The sequence below is a fragment of the Petromyzon marinus genome, unplaced genomic scaffold (genome assembly GCF_048934315.1).
Source record: "Petromyzon marinus isolate PM22_M1 ecotype Great Lakes invasive population unplaced genomic scaffold, UKy_Petmar_22M1.pri1.0 PM_G_Scaffold_26, whole genome shotgun sequence".
In the NCBI taxonomy this organism is placed as follows: Eukaryota; Metazoa; Chordata; class Hyperoartia; order Petromyzontiformes; family Petromyzontidae; genus Petromyzon; species Petromyzon marinus.
Genome location: NW_027422828.1, coordinates 1,923,253 through 1,943,051, shown reverse-complemented (window position 1 = coordinate 1,943,051; position 19,799 = coordinate 1,923,253). Strand labels below are relative to the sequence as shown.

General features: G+C 49.1%; 1 protein-coding gene across 1 annotated transcript in view; it reads right to left on the bottom strand.

The window, feature by feature from the left end:
* The window catches only part of LOC142913467 (uncharacterized), a 59,071-nt gene that overhangs the window by 18,244 nt on the left and 21,028 nt on the right, over positions 1-19,799 (bottom strand). The window contains exon 2 of the mRNA XM_076061000.1: positions 16,846-18,264. Within this exon, the coding sequence (XP_075917115.1) occupies positions 16,846-18,264 (1,419 nt within the window). The remainder of the gene's footprint in view (positions 1-16,845; positions 18,265-19,799) is intronic.

Genomic DNA, 19,799 nt, shown 5'->3' with positions numbered 1-19,799 from the left:
TCGTTTTGAATGACACTACAATAGTACGTTGTACATACACTGTTAAGCAGGCGGTGCGTATTTTTAAAATAGCTTCTTGTTAATACGATGTAACCTGATGCAGTATATTTCACTGCAGTAATTCAATTTTGTTAATATGCCTGTCAATAATTACGAATGAATACTTGTCTGTGCATATTTTAAATGTTATTCTTTTATAAGGTGATGTTGATATCGAAAACTGACACGTAACTGGCATGCCATAAATAGGAAATTAACTCTGCTTATTCGAATCAATGTATTCGTATATATGTTGATAAACTGTTTCAAGCAGATTGTCTCTAACGGCGACTACAGGGACCACGTGATTGTTTAAAAATGTATTTGATTATAACTATAATTGCCTACAATTCGTCATGTGTAGCTTATTTAGACTATAATTTATTCACTACCCAAAATGTATTTACTTGAAAACGTAGAGCTGATATTTGTAAGCAATGTCTTTGTTATTTTTACGTTTGAAAAAAAATATTTGCACAAATTGAACTTGTTCAGATACAAGGTGAATTCACAAGGCTTTGTAAAAAATCCAATATTTCAGAATTTTGCCTTAACAGAGAATATTTTTTTAAATGTTGGTAAAAATAAAGATTCAGAAGTATATATTGTGCCGTGTCTACAATTTTATTGTAAAGTGTAATTGGTAAAAAAATGATGGTTCAATGAGCCACTCTGTCTACAGGAAAGCTACCCATACGGATGCTTACCTGAAACCGGATTCCCACCACCATCCATCCCAGAAGAATTCCGTCATCAAGACTCTGCACCATAGAGCCCAATGCATATCCGACCAGGAACACATAGCCAGTGAACTCAAGCACGTTACACCAAGCTCTTACAATCCGCAAAGCTCTCACTCCAACCATGAAGAAGGACCCTCTTGAGGAGCCTTTCAAAACCATCACTTTGCCCTACATTGCGGGGATCACAAAAAAGATCTCCAAAATCTTGAATAAACACAAGATCCAGGTCCGATTCAACACATTACATAAAACCCGTGATCTGGTCCCGTCTGTAAAAGATGTGATTCCGGACATACAATACCCTGGTGTCTACAAACTAAGTTGCCTCTGTGGTAGTAGTTACATTGGAGAAACCAAACGCCATGTCTCAGACCGCATTCGTGAACACAAAGCAGACCTTAAACACGGTAGGACCAACACCTCGGCCGTGGCAGATCACTGTTATAATTCAGTAGGCTCACATGACATTGACTTCTCCAAGACGGAGGTTCTCTGCAATCCATCTGGCTACCATGAGAGATTCGTTCATGAGGCTATCCACATATACAAGCACAGAGACAATTTCAACCGAGAGGAAGGAATTCTGGCTTAGCAATCATTGGAAGGATTTGATAAACCATTTCGGGTCTTTTGATTGTTCACGCTTACGGTGGCTTTCAGACAGCATACATTAATTTTTCGTCTCCCCCCTCCTCTTTTCCGAACATAGATGGACTCGTCCATCTGAATACCTTCCAAATCACTCTCCGTGGCGCTAACGTTTAAAAATAAATACAAACCGCCACTTCTTTCAAATGTTTCTTGCCGTTGGTTTTGACACCTGATGATGACTGCTTGTGTTACAGTCGAAACGTCGTGAGAATTTTATTATTTTATATATTTTTATTGTTTCCCTTCAACGTGACTTTACCGAAAGAACCAAGAATATAATTCATTGTTTGTTATGTTCGTGTTACATTTTAAACAGAAAATGTTTACATTTGCGGGACCTCTTTGGCCCAGAATTAAAATGGTGACAGAGAAAGGGACGTGGCGTGAACACCTACACACACTCAGTGTACACACACACAGAGTGTACACACACAGAGAAAGGGACGTGGCGTGAACACCTACACACACTCAGTGTACACACACACAGTGTAAACACACACAGTGTACACACACATTGTGTACACACACACAGTGTATACACACAGTGTACACTGTATACACACAGTGTATACAGTGTACACACACACATAGTGTATACACACAGTGTACACACACAGTGTATACACACAGTATACACACACACAGTGTACACACACACACAGTGTACACACAATAATGTCCACGTTGTTGCAGCTGAGCCCACGCACCCAAGGGAGGGAGCAATGTAAAATGAATCTAAATCAACTTAAACTCCAACCCCGCTCTGTGACGTCACCACTCAGCATTACTTCATTAGCGTGAAACGCCATGGGGTGGTGTACCTTGCCAGTGACGTCATGTCACCAAAGTATTTACCCCTCCCCCATCCACCGCGTTCTTGAGCGTGACGTCACCTCCGCTGGGGTCACTGCCGATATCGTTCCATTGCCAATCCTTATTTGGGCAAAGCTACGCCCAGTGACTGGCGGCTCATTAACATAATGTACTCGTTAAAGCCCTCGCGAGTTTATTGCGACGGGTTCAGCACTCACGACATAACGGATGGTACATTAACATAATTTATTCATTCTCTAATATAGTAAGTTACAGACCGCTCATTGTGGGAGGAGCGTGTCTCGTATCTCGGATGTGACGTCATGTCACCTGCTGCTGCGTGACGTCACGAGGTAACAGGAAGCTATCGCTTCCTGCACTGAAATCCGAGGTGAGAAATTCTCATTGCGATTGTGGTTGTTGTGCTGGTGGTTGTTGTTTACCAAGGTAGAGCCTCGCTCTCTCTCGTAGGGATGTCAGTTGAGTAGCAGCGAGCATGGGAATCGATGTCCAAGTTGGAACTTTACAACGCGGGGCCTAGCCACGCGGTGGCCTTGCCTCCTGCCCTCGCCTGATTGCATTCACTTTAATTATCTCGCTTTAAGTTTAATTTGCCTTCACCCGGATCACCACTTTGTAGCTTTGTTTTATTGTAAATATTCACGCAGTTTTTATATTTTTCACAAGGCCAAGCCCGCTTGAGCTGCTATACCGCTCTTGTTATCAGAAGCGACCTGCCCACAACAACACAAGGTGAGGCTTTGTCAACGTGTGTGAATGTTTTGACTTAAAACTTTGGTTACTGCAGGAATTAATATTTTTGGTTCTTTCGGTAAAGTCACATAGATAGAAAATTTAATGAAAATAACAGAAAATAAAAATAATTTAAAAAATTGTAAATAAAGCTAAAAAAACTGACGTCGTTTTGATCGCAACACAAGTGGTCTTAATTTAATGTAATTGTATTATCTGTTATTGTTATTTTCTGTCTACGTAACTTTGCTGAAAGAAACAAGAATACGTGTGTCAATGTCTATCGGTCAAAGACGCTATACGGAGAGATGTGCAAACTCCAAATATACAGCAGGCGTCACGGTCGGGATCAAACCCACGACTTCCTGTACACCAGGTGAGGTAGTTAACATCTCACCACGGAGAGAGACACGCAAACTCCAGTTAGCCTCGGCTATGTTCGTTGATCCTCGATTAATTACTTGGTGTAGTGAGGAAGCATTAATGCTGAGCAGATGAAGGTGGCCAGGCATGATTCTGGACACGCCACCGCCAGTGTGTGACAGTGTCAAGTTTGTGTTTGCAGTAAAGTCTATCAACTCTATTGAACACGGAGGTTATATCAAAACAATAGTTTACTTTTGTTTTCCTCTGGAACTCTTTGTAAGAATGGAAACAGGAGGTGAACACAGCACGCACATGCAGCTGAAGTCGGAACTGTTCATCCCAGCATTCAAGGACATCTGAGCCTGGATTCACACCTCTAAGTTGTGATTGAACATTAATTTATGAATTTCTGCCTAACACAAATAGTATTTCGATTTAAAGCTTTCGTGACTGCAATGATTCATCTTCTTTGGTTCTTTCGGTAAAGTCACGTAGAATGAGAATAAAATAATAAATTGATAAAATAAAATAACACAATAATATTCTCACGACGTTTTGGCCACAACACAAGCGGCCTTCATCAGGTGAAGGGAGCGAGACTGTCTGGTAGGACAGCGCTGGAGTGAGAGAGCCACGTTCAGATCACGGCTTTTAAGCTGTGTGAGAGGAACAAAGAGCCTTGACGAAGGAATTAGCATAAAATTTAGCATTGAAAAGGCTGAATGATTAGCTTGTGACTGGTCAAAGAAATAGCTATGTTAAAAGTTAAAGCATACACATCCGCAGAGGCACCCATTGTTAAAAGGAATTAGCATAGAATTTAGCATTGAAATAGCTAAATTAAGGCATTCGCTTGTAACTGCTACAGAAATAGTTACGTTGAAGTCAGAGCATACACATTCACCGAGGCACTTAGTACAAATCAAAACAGGAGAATTTAGCATTGAAATAACTAGGCGAATTTAGCATTGAAATAACTGGGTGATTTGCTAGTGACTGGTCACAGAAATGACTACAAATCTGAGCTATTCACAGTACTATATAGTGAACCAATAAAAACTAAAATATAAATTACCTTCATGTTATCAATAAACTCTATATTCTCCAATCAGCTAAGCTACCAACCATAAGTCGTTATATATCACAATGCTATATGGCGAAAAAATGGGTGGATTCTTACCCTCAAATTTCCGTACCACGGATAGCTACGGGTCCCATTCAGACGGACGAGTTCGTCCATGGTCGGAACAGAGGAGGGGGAAAGAGACAGCTGCGAAGCCCTAGTATACTCCATGTTGTAAACCATACCATTAACCGTGGTGTGAGAGGTATTAAGAGGCAATGCTGGCGAAAGAGCTGCGGTCTGAAGGTCATCGTAAAATTACAATTAATTAAGAACAGAAATGATTTAACACATCTTTCCAGTGGTTACTGAGCCTGAATCCATCTTCTCGGTTGAAATTGTCTCTGTGCTTGTATATGTGAATGGCCTCATGAACGAATCTCTCATGGTAGCCAGTTGGTTTGCAAAGAACCTCCGTCTTGGAGAAGTCAATGTCATGTGAGCCCACTGAATTGTAACAGTGATCTGCCACGGCAGAGGAGTTCGTCTTACCGTGTTTCAAGTCTGCTTTATGTTCGCGGATGCGATCCGAGATATGTCTTTTGGTTTCTCCAATGTAGCTACTACCACAGAGGCACTTTAGTTTGTAAACGCCCGGGTACTGTATGTCTGGAAGAGCATCTTTTACAGATGGAACTAAATCACGGATTTTGTGTACTGTGTTGAATCGGACCTGGATCTTGTGTTTATTCAGGATTTTGGAGATCTTTTTAGTGACCCCTGCAATGTAGGGTAAGGTGATGGTTTTGAGTGGCTCCACAAGAGGATCCTTCTTCATGACTGGAGTGATGGCTTTGCGGATTGTGTAGTCGGAGTAGCCATTAGCCCTGAGAGCCTGGTGTACGTGTTTGAGTTCACTGGTAATGTGTTCCTGGTCGGAAATGCATTGGGCTCTATGGTATAGAGTCTTGATGAGGCAGTTCTTCTGGGATGGATGGTGGTGGGAATCTGGTTTCAAGTAAGCATCTGTATGGGTAGCTTTCCTGTAGACAGAGTGGCTCATTGAACCATCATGTCTCCTTTTAATTAAGACATCCAGAAAGGGTAGTTTGCCATCTTTTTCGACCTCCATGGTAAATCTGATGGCTGGGTGTATGGAATTGATGTGGTCGCGGAATTGGTCTAGAGCAGGCTGGCCATGTGGCCAGATGACAAAGGTGTCATCAACGTACCTCTTCCATAAGGTCGGGCGTAGAGTGGCAGTCTGGATGGCGTCAGTTTCAAATTTTTCCATGAATACGTTGGCTACAACCGGAGATAGGGGGGAGCCCATTGGGGTGCCCTCAGTTTGTTTGTAGAAAGTTCCATTCCAGGTGAAGTATGTGTTGGTTAAGCAATGTCTCACCAGGGGGGTACATCAGTATGCAGTCCTTGATGAACCAGGTCTTCAATGATAGCGATGGTGTCAGGTACCGGGACTTTGGTGAACAAGGACACCACATCAAAACTGACAAGCAGGTCGTTTGGGGACAGGGAAATGTCTTTGATTGTCGATACCAGGTGAGTAGAATTTAGTACCGCAGAGGTGGTTTTTCCAGTGAAAGGTCGCAGTATATCAGCCAGAAAACGTGCCAGTTTGTAGGTGGGGGAGCTGATAGTAGAGACGATGGGACGAAGGGGTGTATCTTCTTTGTGTATCTTTGGAAGGCCATATAATCTTGGTGGTCTGGCAGCAGAGGGTTTCAACAAGAACTGTTTGTTCTCATCAATTAATGCTGTTGAATCAGAGATAATTTTGTTCGTTTTGGTGACCAGGCTGTTGGTGGGATCTCTTTTTATTTTTGTATAGCTGCCATCGTTGAGTAGTTCTTGAATTTTGTTGTTATATTCTGTTTTGTCCATGATGACAGTGGCATTGCCTTTGTCGGCTGAGAGAACGACAATATCATCCCTCTTTTTTAATTGAGATAATTCAAAACGTTCGTCTTTGCTGATGTTGCTAGGTGGCAACTTAGCGTTTTTGAGGGTTGCAGCGATTTCAGATCTTGCTACGTCTGCAGAGATGTGACTCAAGCCACTCAAAACCATCACCTTACCCTACATTGCAGGGGTCACTAAAAAGATCTCCAAAATCCTGAATAAACACAAGATCCAGGTCCGATTCAACACAGTACACAAAATCCGTGATTTAGTTCCATCTGTAAAAGATGCTCTTCCAGACATACAGTACCCGGGCGTTTACAAACTAAAGTGCCTCTGTGGTAGTAGCTACATTGGAGAAACCAAAAGACATATCTCGGATCGCATCCGCGAACATAAAGCAGACTTGAAACACGGTAAGACGAACTCCTCTGCCGTGGCAGATCACTGTTACAATTCAGTGGGCTCACATGACATTGACTTCTCCAAGACGGAGGTTCTTTGCAAACCAACTGGCTACCATGAGAGATTCGTTCATGAGGCCATTCACATATACAAGCACAGAGACAATTTCAACCGAGAAGATGGATTCAGGCTCAGTAACCACTGGAAAGATGTGTTAAATCATTTCTGTTCTTAATTAATTGTAATTTTACGATGACCTTCAGACCGCAGCTCTTTCGCCAGCATTGCCTCTTAATACCTCTCACACCACGGTTAATGGTATGGTTTACAACATGGAGTATACTAGGGCTTCGCAGCTGTCTCTTTCCCCCTCCTCTGTTCCGACCATGGACGAACTCGTCCGTCTGAATGGGGCCCGTAGCTATCCGTGGTACGGAAATTTGAGGGTAAGAATCCACCCATTTTTTCGCCATATAGCATTGTGATATATAACGACTCATGGTTGGTAGCTTAGCTGATTGGAGAATATAGAGTTTATTGATAACATGAAGGTAATTTATATTTTAGTTTTTATTGGTTCACTATATAGTACTGTGAATAGCTCAGATTTGTAGTCATTTCTGTGACCAGTCACTAGCAAATCACCCAGTTATTTCAATGCTAAATTCGCCTAGTTATTTCAATGCTAAATTCTCCTGTTTTGATTTGTACTAAGTGCCTCGGTGAATGTGTATGCTCTGACTTCAACGTAACTATTTCTGTAGCAGTTACAAGCGAATGCCTTAATTTAGCTATTTCAATGCTAAATTCTATGCTAATTCCTTTTAACAATGGGTGCCTCTGCGGATGTGTATGCTTTAACTTTTGACATAGCTATTTCTTTGACCAGTCACAAGCTAATCATTCAGCCTTTTCAATGCTAAATTTTATGCTAATTCCTTCGTGAAGGCTCTTTGTTCCTCTCACACAGCTTAAAAGCCGTGATCTGAACGTGGCTCTCTCACTCCAGCGCTGTCCTACCAGACAGTCTCGCTCCCTTCACCTGATGAAGGCCGCTTGTGTTGTGGCCGAAACGTCGTGAGAATATTATTGTGTTATTTTATTTTATCAATTTATTATTTTATTCTCATTCTACGTGACTTTACCGAAAGAACCAAAGAAGACAAATAGTATTGTTTTCAACACCCTTTGCTATGTCAGCTGAATTTAGCTCTCATAAATATTCCTTTTGTAGCCAGACAGCTATAATTGTGTGCTCGGAGTTTTTGGTGAACATTCATTTTGAAGATACGAGGGCTTCCAGGCATGTTTATAACCATTTGCCCTCTCATTGTGTGCCATAACAGCCCATGTGATGAATTTGGGACACTTTTCCACTATATCATGAATATATGAATAAGTATAGACACACGTGTTACTGTGTATGTATGCTTTCCTCTGTGCATCGATACTGACGTGTAGATGGTGTGGATATTATTTTTTTCTGTCTGCAGCTGACGCTTCCTCTGACGCTTCCTCTGCAGAATTGGTCTGATGGAGCAAATGCACTCAGCGCAGCTCGGTAGGACAAGTCAACAATGCGACTGGTGTGCATACAGCACGGATCGGACTGGAGATTTGACACGGCACAAGAGAACTCACACAGGAGAGAAACCCTTCAAGTGCAGTGTGTGGGAAGGCATTTTCACGGTCATCTGCTCTTGTAACACACCAGAGAACACACACGGGAGAGAAACCCTTCAAGTGCAGTGTGTGTGTGAAGGCGTTTGCACATTCATGTACTCTTGTAGCACACCAGAGAACACACACAGGAGAGAAACCCTTCAAGTGCAGTGTGTGTGGAAAGGCGTTTGCATATTCATCTGCTCTTGTAATACACCAGAGGACACACACAGGAGAGAAACCCTTCAAGTGCAGTGTGTGCTTAAAGGCGTTTCCACGTTCATCTCTTCTTGTAGAACACCAGAGAACACACACGGGAGAGAAACCCTTCAAGTGCAGTGTGTGTGGGAAGGCATTTTCACGGTCATCTGCTCTTGTAACACACCAGAGAACACACACGGGAGAGAAACCCTTCAAGTGCAGTGTGTGTGTGAAGGCGTTTGCACATTCATGTACTCTTGTAGCACACCAGAGAACACACACAGGAGAGAAACCCTTCAAGTGCAGTGTGTGTGGAAAGGCGTTTGCATATTCATCTGCTCTTGTAATACACCAGAGGACACACACAGGAGAGAAACCCTTCAAGTGCAGTGTGTGCTTGAAGGCGTTTCCACGTTCATCTCTTCTTGTAGAACACCAGAGAACACACACAGGAGAGAAACCCTTCAAGTGCAGTGTGTGCGTGAAGGCATTTGCACGTTCATCTCTTGTAGTACACCAGAGAACACACACGGGAGAGAAACCCTTCAAGTGCAGTGTGTGTGGGAAGGCGTTTGCAGATTCATCAAATCTTCAAGTACACCAGAGAACACAGAAGCATCAGAAGATCTGCAAGGAGTGGAGTCTGAAATCCACTTGTGAAAGTCAAAGTGCCACCATGAGCCCATCCCTCATTAAACAAGAACCGGAAGAAAATTCCAGCTTGGACACTTTTAAAGGTATCGAGGTGAAATATGAAGAGGTGATGGTGAAGAGGGAAGAAGTGATGGTGAAGAGCGAAGAAGTGAAGGTGAAATGTGAAGAAGTGATGGTGAAATGTGAAGAAGTGAAGGTGAAATGTGAAGATGAAGATTCAACTCCAAAATGGGACCTTCTAATCGATGGAGGCAACGTGAAGCAGGAGGAGAATTCTGACTGTGAGGCAGAGCGAGGCAACTCTCAGCAGTTTGTGGAAGTGGAGGTGTGGGTGGACTTCCTAGACAATACAAAGTCAAGTGGAGACCCGGTAGATGTGTAAGCCAGAGACGATGTCGCTCCAATAGATGCACCTTTGTCACAGGCCTTTAATGACAAGAATGTGAAGTTGAACACTCAATTCCTAGGTTTAACCTGCAGAGTAAGAGCGAGCGGCCAGTCTTTGTGGACCTGTGGGTTGGGTCAATCTCTGACCAGGAGCGAGAGCCAATACGCTCCCAAGCATTCACGATGTTCTAATGATAATTGCTTTTACATGGTGCTTGCTTAATCGCCTCGGCAACTCGGAGTTTCGTATCTCGTCTGAGATGCTCGAAGGGCATCCCCAGGTAGCAGCTGCCCCTGTGTGGCACAAGGTGGTGGCCCTGCACCGGCCTGCATGTGGACAAGAGCCTGTCAGTAGGGGGCGATGATTGATGCATCATCTCAGTTGTGTAGTTTGTCGGCAATCTTGATTCGAAGCTTTTGTGACTGCAGGAATCCACACTCTCAAGTTATTTCGGTAAAGTCACCACGTGGGTAGAAACATAACAGATCACGGCGTTTATATCACAACACAAGCAATCGTCATCAGGTGGGACAACCACAGCAAGAAGAAGACGCTGAAGTAGGCGCCTACTTCAGCAGTTGTCTTGCTGCTGTGGTTGTCCCACCTGATGACGATTGTTTGTGTTGCGATCTAAACTCCGTGATCTATTATTTGTTGGCAATGTTTAGAATTTGCTACATTTTGACCCAGATGCAAGCATGCAATGGCCTACTCGTTTTGAATGACACTACAATAGTTTGTTGTACATACACTGTTAAGCAGGCGGTGCGTATTTTTAAAATAGCTTCTTAATACGATGTAACCTGATGCAGTATATTTCACTGCAGTAATTCAATTTTGTTAATATGCCTGTCAATAATTACGAATGAATACTTCTCTGTGCGTATTTTAAATGTTATTCTTTTATAAGGTGATGTTAATATTGAAAACTGACACATAACTGGCATGCCATAAATAGGAAATTAACTCTGCTTATTCGAATCAATGTATTCGTATATATGTTGATAAACTGTTTCAAGCAGATTGTCTCTAACGGCGACTACAGGGACCACGTGATTGTTTAAAAATGTATTTGATTATAACTATAATTGCCTACAATTCGTCATGTGTAGCTTATTTAGACTATAATTTATTCACTACCCAAAATGTATTTACTTGAAAACATAGAGCTGATATTTGTAAGCAATGTCTGTTATTTTTACGTTTGAAAACAAATATTTGCACAAATTTAACTTGTTCAGATACAAGGTGAATTCACAAGGCTTGGTAAAAAATCCAATATTTCAGAATTTTGCCTTAACGGAGAATATTTTTTTTAAATGTTGGTAAAAATAAAGATTCAGAAGTATATATTGTGCCGTGTCTACAATTTTACTGTAAAGTGGAATTGGTAAAAAAAAATGATGGTTCAATGAGCCACTCTGTCTACGGGAAAGCTACCCATACGGATGCTTACCTGAAACCGGATTCCCACCACCATCCATCCCAGAAGAATTCCCTCATCAAGACTCTGCACCATAGAGCCCAATGCATATCCGACCAGGAACACATAGCCAGTGAACTCAAGCACGTACACCAAGCTCTTAAGGCTAATGGTTACTCCGACTACACAATCCGCAAAGCTATCACTCCAACCATGAAGAAGGACCCTCTTGAGGAGACTTTCAAAACCATCACTTTACCCTACATTGCGGGGATCACAAAAGAGATCTCCAAAATCTTGACTAAAGACAAGATCCAGTTCCGTTTCAACACATTACATAAAATCCGTGATCTGGTTCCGTCTGTAAAAGATGTGATTCCGGACATACAGTACCCTGGCGTCTACAAACTAAGTTGCCTCTGTGGTAGTAGTTACATTGGAGAAACTAAACGACATGTCTCGGACCTCATTCGTGAACAGAATGCAGACCTAAAAAACGGTAGGACCAACACCTCGGCCGTGGCAGATCACTGTTATTATTCAGTAGGCTCACATGACATTGACTTCTCCAAGACGGAGGTTCTTTGCAATCCATCTGGCTACCATGAGAGATTCGTTCATGAGGCTATCCACATATACACAGAGACAATTTCAACCGAGAGGAAGGAATTCTGGCTTAGCAATCATTGGAAGGATTTGATAAACCATTTCGGGTCTTAAATGATTGTTCACACTTATGGTGGCTTTCAGACCGCATCCATTATTTTCGTCTCCCCCCTCCTCTATCCCGAACATAGATGGGCTCGTCCATCTGAATGACTGTCAAATCGCTCTCCGTGGTGCTAACGTTAAAAAAACGCCACTTTTTTCAAATTTTCTTGCTGTGGTTTTCACACCTGATGATGAATGCTTGTGTTGCAGTCGAAACGTTGTGAGAATTTTTATTTTATATTTTTATTATTTTTCTTGTTGTGGTTTTCACACCTGACGACGATTGCTTGTGTTGCAGTTGAAACGTCGTGAGAATTGTATTGTTTTATATTTTTATTATTGTATTATTTCCCTTCTACGTGGTGACTTTACCGAAAGAACCAAGAACATGAATTCCTAGCAGTCACGAAAGCTTAAAATCAAAATTTATTTTTACTTCGTTAACACCTTTCACGTTCGCACGCCGCTAATTTTTTGCGACAAGAGGTTTCATTACCACAGGTTACACGTGCAGTGGGTCCAAGACGAGGCGAGACGGTTCGCTGGAGGCAACACGTTTATTCAACAAGGGAACCACAGCACAGAGGGGTGACGACCCCTCACAGCCGATAACCTCAGGAGGCAGTCCCTCCACACTACGGTGCCCTTACTCTGGTTCTAGCGCTAACCCTACACTGGTTATGTCTGAACCCGACCCTAGCCAGGGTCACTGGGCTCTTCGCTTCAGGGTCTTCAGGGTCTTCAGGGTAGCGCTCAGAGACTTCTTCAGAGCTTCAGGTGGACGAGGACCGCCAAACCCGTTCAGGGGTCCGGCTTTTATCCCCGTTCCAGGGTCTCTCCGCCCCTGGCCAAGCCTTCTGGAACTCTCTAGGGGGCCCTGGAACATCCCCCAGCCCCCCCCCCCCCCCATCTTGGGGTCTGGGGGCCCTGTTCGTCACACCTGGTCTGTACACCACCCCCTGCTGACACATGTCCGCTATTACAGGTCAGCTCCCGTGGTAATACGCATACAGCCCAACAATGGCGTTACATCATCCCCCCCCCCCCCTTGTAGCATCCAGGCGTCTGCTACGTTCACAGGAAGCCCTAGACGCATGCACAAATATGCTCAAGGTGCCATGTCATACGTTCAAGCGTATGGATGTCCCCGACTTATTTATTACCTTTACATGTAATCCAGCTTGGCCTGAGATAAAACAAAAATAATAATAACTTTCATTCGGCCAGACACCCAGCCGTCGATACGACTTCACAGCCAGGGTGTTCAGACAAAAGCAAGTCAAATTCATCGAGAGCATTCACTGAGAGTCGTGTTTTTTGGAGAAACGATGCTGGATGTACTCAACTGAGTGGCAGAAACGAGGACTTCCACATCATAGGGGTTTCCCCTTTTTTTGTGGCAAGAAAACTGAAACCTTTTGGCGTCCTCTGGTCGAGCACCAATTGGGTCGAGGCTCTCAAGAAAGCCGTCCCTTGGTGTGGAACAAGCGGTTTCAAGGACAATTCCACATATATATTATCATAGTGCGTGTTTTTTGCTTGCATTTTGACTGCAGGTATTGTGGTTAATGCTGTAATATAAATCCTTGTAAAAAGGTTTCAGTTTGTTGCCAGAAAAAAGGGGAAAAACCCCTATTATTATATTTTGGTACTGCCAAAGGAGGTCTAATGATGTAGATGACTTCCCCACGCTCATATTTTAATCTGGCTGAAAGAAAAAAATCATCCAATCCAAATCGATGTTATATCTGTCGAGTTTCCAAATCCAGAGGAAGACCCACCACCCAGTCCCACCTCACCACCCTACACCTCACCACCCAGCCCCTCCTCACCACCCTACACCTCATCTGCTCCTCCTCACCACCCTACACCTCACCACCCAGCCCCTCCTCACCACCCTACACCTCACCACCCAGCCCCTCCTCACCACCCTACACCTCATCTGCTCCTCCTCACCCTGCATCTCCCCTCCAGCTGGTGTATCTCAGCCATGATGTCGTCTATCTGCTTGAGAATCCGGCACTCCTCCACCCTCTTGAGACTCGCCACCCTCTCCTCCTCCTCCACCCCGTCGCCCGACTTGCAGTCGCCATCATCGGCTGCACTGCGTGATCTCCGTAGTCCCCTCCTCCTCCTCCTCTTCTTCTTCTTCCTCCTCCTCGTTGTCCGCCGCCTCCTCCTCGTCTCGTGCTCTGTCGACGCTCGGCTGCAGGCGGCTGGCGCGAAACTTCAGCAGCAGCCTGCGGACGCCCCCTGTAGACTCCACCACCTCCTCCTCCTTGTCGTCCCTCCGCTCCTTCACCTCGTCACCCTCCACCACCACCTCCCCCTCCTCCTCCTCATCGTCCGTCCGCTTCTTCACCTCGTCACCCTCCACCACCACCTCCCCCTCCTCCTCCTCCTCGTCCCTCCGCTCCTTCGCCTCGTCACCCTCCACCACCACCTCCTCCTCCTCCTCGTCCCTCCGCTCCTTCACCTCGTTACCCTCCACCACCACCTCCTCCTCGTCGTCCCTCCGCTCCTTCACCTCGTCATCTACCACCACCTCCTCCTCCTCGTCCCTCCGCTCCTTCGCCTCGTCCCCCTCCACCACCTCCTCCGGCGATGACGACGACGATGATGAAGACGACGACAACGACGATGCGTCCGAGAACGACCAACAGCTGGATGACGACGACGACGCTCTCTGCTGCCGGTATTGTTGCTGAGTTTGTTTCCGTCGCTGCCGCTGCTTCTCCAGGGCGCGACCCCGGCGCCTCTCGGTGGGCGGCGGCGGCTCAGCCAGCGGCCGCGGCATCAGCGAGGAGAAGTGGAACGTCGCCCCACGCGGGGCCGAGCGCCGCTTGCCCGCGACCGCCGGCGCCGGTGGCGGCGGCGGCGGCAGAAGAGGAGCCGGCGGCGACGGAGGAGGCGGAGGAGGCGGAGGAGGCGGAGGAGCGCGGCAGGTAGAGGAGCCCGGGCAGGGATCGGGATTCGGTCCCGCCGGGCAATCCGCCGCCGCCGCCACCTCCCGCCGCTTGCTTAGCAGCGACCGCCCGGCCAAAACCTCCTCCTCTTCCTCCTCCGCCTTCATCACCGCCTCGGCCTCCTCTTCCCCTCCTCCTCCTCTCGCTCCGCCTCCTCCGCCCATCCTGCTGCTCGCCCTCCTGCCCACGCCCTGCCACCAAAAGTCGAAGTGTCTCTTCCACGCCGCACGCGGTCCAACCGCGGCCTCCCTGCGTCTCTCCGCCTCCGCCTCCTCCTTGCCCGCCGACTCGTCGGCACCGAGCGCCGGCCCCGACTCTCCGCCGCCGTCTCCGCGCTTCGGGGCGACCCTCGGGCCGATTCCCGGCGTCGGCCGGGCGCCGCCGCCGCCACCGCGGGAGCTCTCCTGGGGGGGCGCCGCCGCCACCGGAGTCTCCCGGCAGCGGCGCCCCCCCTCGAGAGCCCGGAACGTCACGGGGCGACGAAGATGACGGTCGTGGAGGGGAGGCCCCGGCGCGGGCCCCGGCCCCCCAGCGTCGTCGTCGTGGAGCGGGCGAGCGACCTTGGATAGCGCTCAGAGACTTCTTCAGAGCTTCAGGTGGACGAGGACCGCCAAACCCGTTCAGGGGTCCGGCTTTTATCCCCGTTCCAGGGTCTCTCCGCCCCTGGCCAAGCCTTCTGGAACTCTCTAGGGGGCCCTGGAACATCCCCCAGCCCCCCCCCCCCCCATCTTGGGGTCTGGGGGCCCTGTTCGTCACACCTGGTCTGTACACCACCCCCTGCTGACACATGTCCGCTATTACAGGTCAGCTCCCGTGGTAATACGCATACAGCCCAACAATGGCGTTACATCATCCCCCCCCCCCCCTTGTAGCATCCAGGCGTCTGCTACGTTCACAGGAAGCCCTAGACGCATGCACAAATATGCTCAAGGTGCCATGTCATACGTTCAAGCGTATGGATGTCCCCGACTTATTTATTACCTTTACATGTAATCCAGCTTGGCCTGAGATAAAACAAAAATAATAATAACTTTCATTCGGCCAGACACCCAGCCGTCGATACGACTTCACAGCCAGGGTGTTCAGACAAAAGCAAGTCAAATTCATCGAGAGCATTCACTGAGAGTTGTGTTTTTTGGAGAAACGATGCTGGATGTACTCAACTGAGTGGCAGAAACGAGGACTTCCACATCATAGGGGTTTCCCCTTTTTTTGTGGCAAGAAAACTGAAACCTTTTGGCGTCCTCTGGTCGAGCACCAATTGGGTCGAGGCTCTCAAGAAAGCCGTCCCTTGGTGTGGAACAAGCGGTTTCAAGGACAATTCCACATATATATTATCATAGTGCGTGTTTTTTGCTTGCATTTTGACTGCAGGTATTGTGGTTAATGCTGTAATATAAATCCTTGTAAAAAGGTTTCAGTTTGTTGCCAGAAAAAAGGGGAAAAACCCCTATTATTATATTTTGGTACTGCCAAAGGAGGTCTAATGATGTAGATGACTTCCCCACGCTCATATTTTAATCTGGCTGAAAGAAAAAAATCATCCAATCCAAATCGATGTTATATCTGTCGAGTTTCCAAATCCAGAGGAAGACCCACCACCCAGTCCCACCTCACCACCCTACACCTCACCACCCAGCCCCTCCTCACCACCCTACACCTCATCTGCTCCTCCTCACCACCCTACACCTCACCACCCAGCCCCTCCTCACCACCCTACACCTCACCACCCAGCCCCTCCTCACCACCCTACACCTCATCTGCTCCTCCTCACCCTGCATCTCCCCTCCAGCTGGTGTATCTCAGCCATGATGTCGTCTATCTGCTTGAGAATCCGGCACTCCTCCACCCTCTTGAGACTCGCCACCCTCTCCTCCTCCTCCACCCCGTCGCCCGACTTGCAGTCGCCATCATCGGCTGCACTGCGTGATCTCCGTAGTCCCCTCCTCCTCCTCCTCTTCTTCTTCTTCCTCCTCCTCGTTGTCCGCCGCCTCCTCCTCGTCTCGTGCTCTGTCGACGCTCGGCTGCAGGCGGCTGGCGCGAAACTTCAGCAGCAGCCTGCGGACGCCCCCTGTAGACTCCACCACCTCCTCCTCCTTGTCGTCCCTCCGCTCCTTCACCTCGTCACCCTCCACCACCACCTCCCCCTCCTCCTCCTCATCGTCCGTCCGCTTCTTCACCTCGTCACCCTCCACCACCACCTCCCCCTCCTCCTCCTCCTCGTCCCTCCGCTCCTTCGCCTCGTCACCCTCCACCACCACCTCCTCCTCCTCCTCGTCCCTCCGCTCCTTCACCTCGTTACCCTCCACCACCACCTCCTCCTCGTCGTCCCTCCGCTCCTTCACCTCGTCATCTACCACCACCTCCTCCTCCTCGTCCCTCCGCTCCTTCGCCTCGTCCCCCTCCACCACCTCCTCCGGCGATGACGACGACGATGATGAAGACGACGACAACGACGATGCGTCCGAGAACGACCAACAGCTGGATGACGACGACGACGCTCTCTGCTGCCGGTATTGTTGCTGAGTTTGTTTCCGTCGCTGCCGCTGCTTCTCCAGGGCGCGACCCCGGCGCCTCTCGGTGGGCGGCGGCGGCTCAGCCAGCGGCCGCGGCATCAGCGAGGAGAAGTGGAACGTCGCCCCACGCGGGGCCGAGCGCCGCTTGCCCGCGACCGCCGGCGCCGGTGGCGGCGGCGGCGGCAGAAGAGGAGCCGGCGGCGACGGAGGAGGCGGAGGAGGCGGAGGAGGCGGAGGAGCGCGGCAGGTAGAGGAGCCCGGGCAGGGATCGGGATTCGGTCCCGCCGGGCAATCCGCCGCCGCCGCCACCTCCCGCCGCTTGCTTAGCAGCGACCGCCCGGCCAAAACCTCCTCCTCTTCCTCCTCCGCCTTCATCACCGCCTCGGCCTCCTCTTCCCCTCCTCCTCCTCTCGCTCCGCCTCCTCCGCCCATCCTGCTGCTCGCCCTCCTGCCCACGCCCTGCCACCAAAAGTCGAAGTGTCTCTTCCACGCCGCACGCGGTCCAACCGCGGCCTCCCTGCGTCTCTCCGCCTCCGCCTCCTCCTTGCCCGCCGACTCGTCGGCACCGAGCGCCGGCCCCGACTCTCCGCCGCCGTCTCCGCGCTTCGGGGCGACCCTCGGGCCGATTCCCGGCGTCGGCCGGGCGCCGCCGCCGCCACCGCGGGAGCTCTCCTGGGGGGGCGCCGCCGCCACCGGAGTCTCCCGGCAGCGGCGCCCCCCCTCGAGAGCCCGGAACGTCACGGGGCGACGAAGATGACGGTCGTGGAGGGGAGGCCCCGGCGCGGGCCCCGGCCCCCCAGCGTCGTCGTCGTGGAGCGGGCGAGCGACCTTGGAGGGCGCCGCGTGGGACTCGGCTCCTCCTCCTCCGGCGTCGTCCGCGGAGCGCTTGGGCACCCGGATGGGCCAGGAGGAGCGAGCCCTCACGGAGGGGGCGGCCGTGGCCATGGCCGGGGCCGGGGCCCGGGCCGGGGGAGGCCGTCTGGGAGGCCACTGGTGAGGGGGGAGGGCCGGAGGAGAGGGAGGAGACGCGGGATCAGATTCCAGCATTCAGCACGCAAACGTCCTGGTAGTGGTGGTGGTATTGGTGGTAGCGGTGGTGGTCAGTGATTGTAGTGATGTTGGTAATGGTGGTGGTGATGGTAGTGATTGTAGTGTACGGTAGTAGTGGTGGTGGTGGTATTGGTGGTAGTGATGGTAGTGTATGGTAGTAGTGGTGGTGGTGGTGGTAATGGTGGAAGTGGCGGTAGAAGTGGTGGTGGTGATGGTGCTAGTGGTGGTGGTAGTAGTGGTGGTGTAATGGTGGTGGTAGTGTTGCTGGTAGTAGTGGTGGTAATGGTGGTGGTGGTAGTGATGGTAGTGTATGGTAGTAGTGGTGGTAATGGTGGAAGTGGTGGAAGTGGTGGTGGTGCTAGTGGTGGTGGTAGTAGTGGTGGTGTAATGGTGGTGGTAGTGTTGGTGGTAGTAGTGGTGGTAATGGTGGTGGTGTCCGGCAAAACAACCCCCTACCTCCTTGTGGTGCCGGACGGGCAATGCTGCCGTGGGCAGTGCCGGGGGGGAGGGCCAATTCGGATTGGCCTTTCCCCTCATGGCGTTTGTAACCACCACAGTGGCTAAGTGGGGGCTCTGGACAGGTGTGAAGGGCTGGAAACCCCTCCACCTCCAATTAATTACCACTAAACCACGACCACAACATTTTATAAATAAGCTTGTGCCGGAGGCCCCGGGGGGACAGGCGTCTATGACGTCTCCTGACCAAACCCCATTTGGCGGAGCCAGGAGACTGAATCCTTCCTCTCGGGGCTCCTCCAAAAACAACAAAAAAAACACTACGTGTGGCCACGTGGAATGTTCGAATGCTCACTGCGGAGGAGAGGCTGCCACTCCTCTGTCAAGAGCTGGACCGGTACCGCCTGGATCTCTGTGGTAATAAGGAGGTCCTGTGGACCGGCTCTGGCTCCTGCCACCATGAGGGGTGGACAGTCCTCTATACGGGGCAGGAGACTGCCAAACAACAGGGTGTGGCTCTTTTTCTGAATAAAAGAATGAAGGGCTGTGGGAGCGTGGTGATGAGGTGTGGGAAGCTGTAAGCTCCAGGCTACTTTGGGCTCGCCTTCCCATCAACCACAGGCGAGGAGTGGTGGTCATGGTAACTTATGCCCCCACCAAAGACGAACATCCGTGGAGGGATGCAAGCAAGGCCAATGAGTCAAATGCCTTCTATGACCTCCTGTCACAGGTGCTGGCTAAAGTGGCCCCTCGGGATAGTCATCTTGTTGGGTGACTTCAATGCCCAAGTTAGTCATGATGCTGGCACCTGGTCTGGAGTAATTGGAAGGCATCGGGCAGATCAGCTCAATAACAACGGCAGGAGGCTGCTAAATTTTTGTGCAACCCATGGGCTTGTAATTACCAACACACTGTTCCGGCATCGGAGCATCCACACCACATCATGGATGCATGCCGGGTCCAAGCAAGAACATCTGCTGGACTACATAGTGACGGAACAGCGAATGCGAGCCCATGTC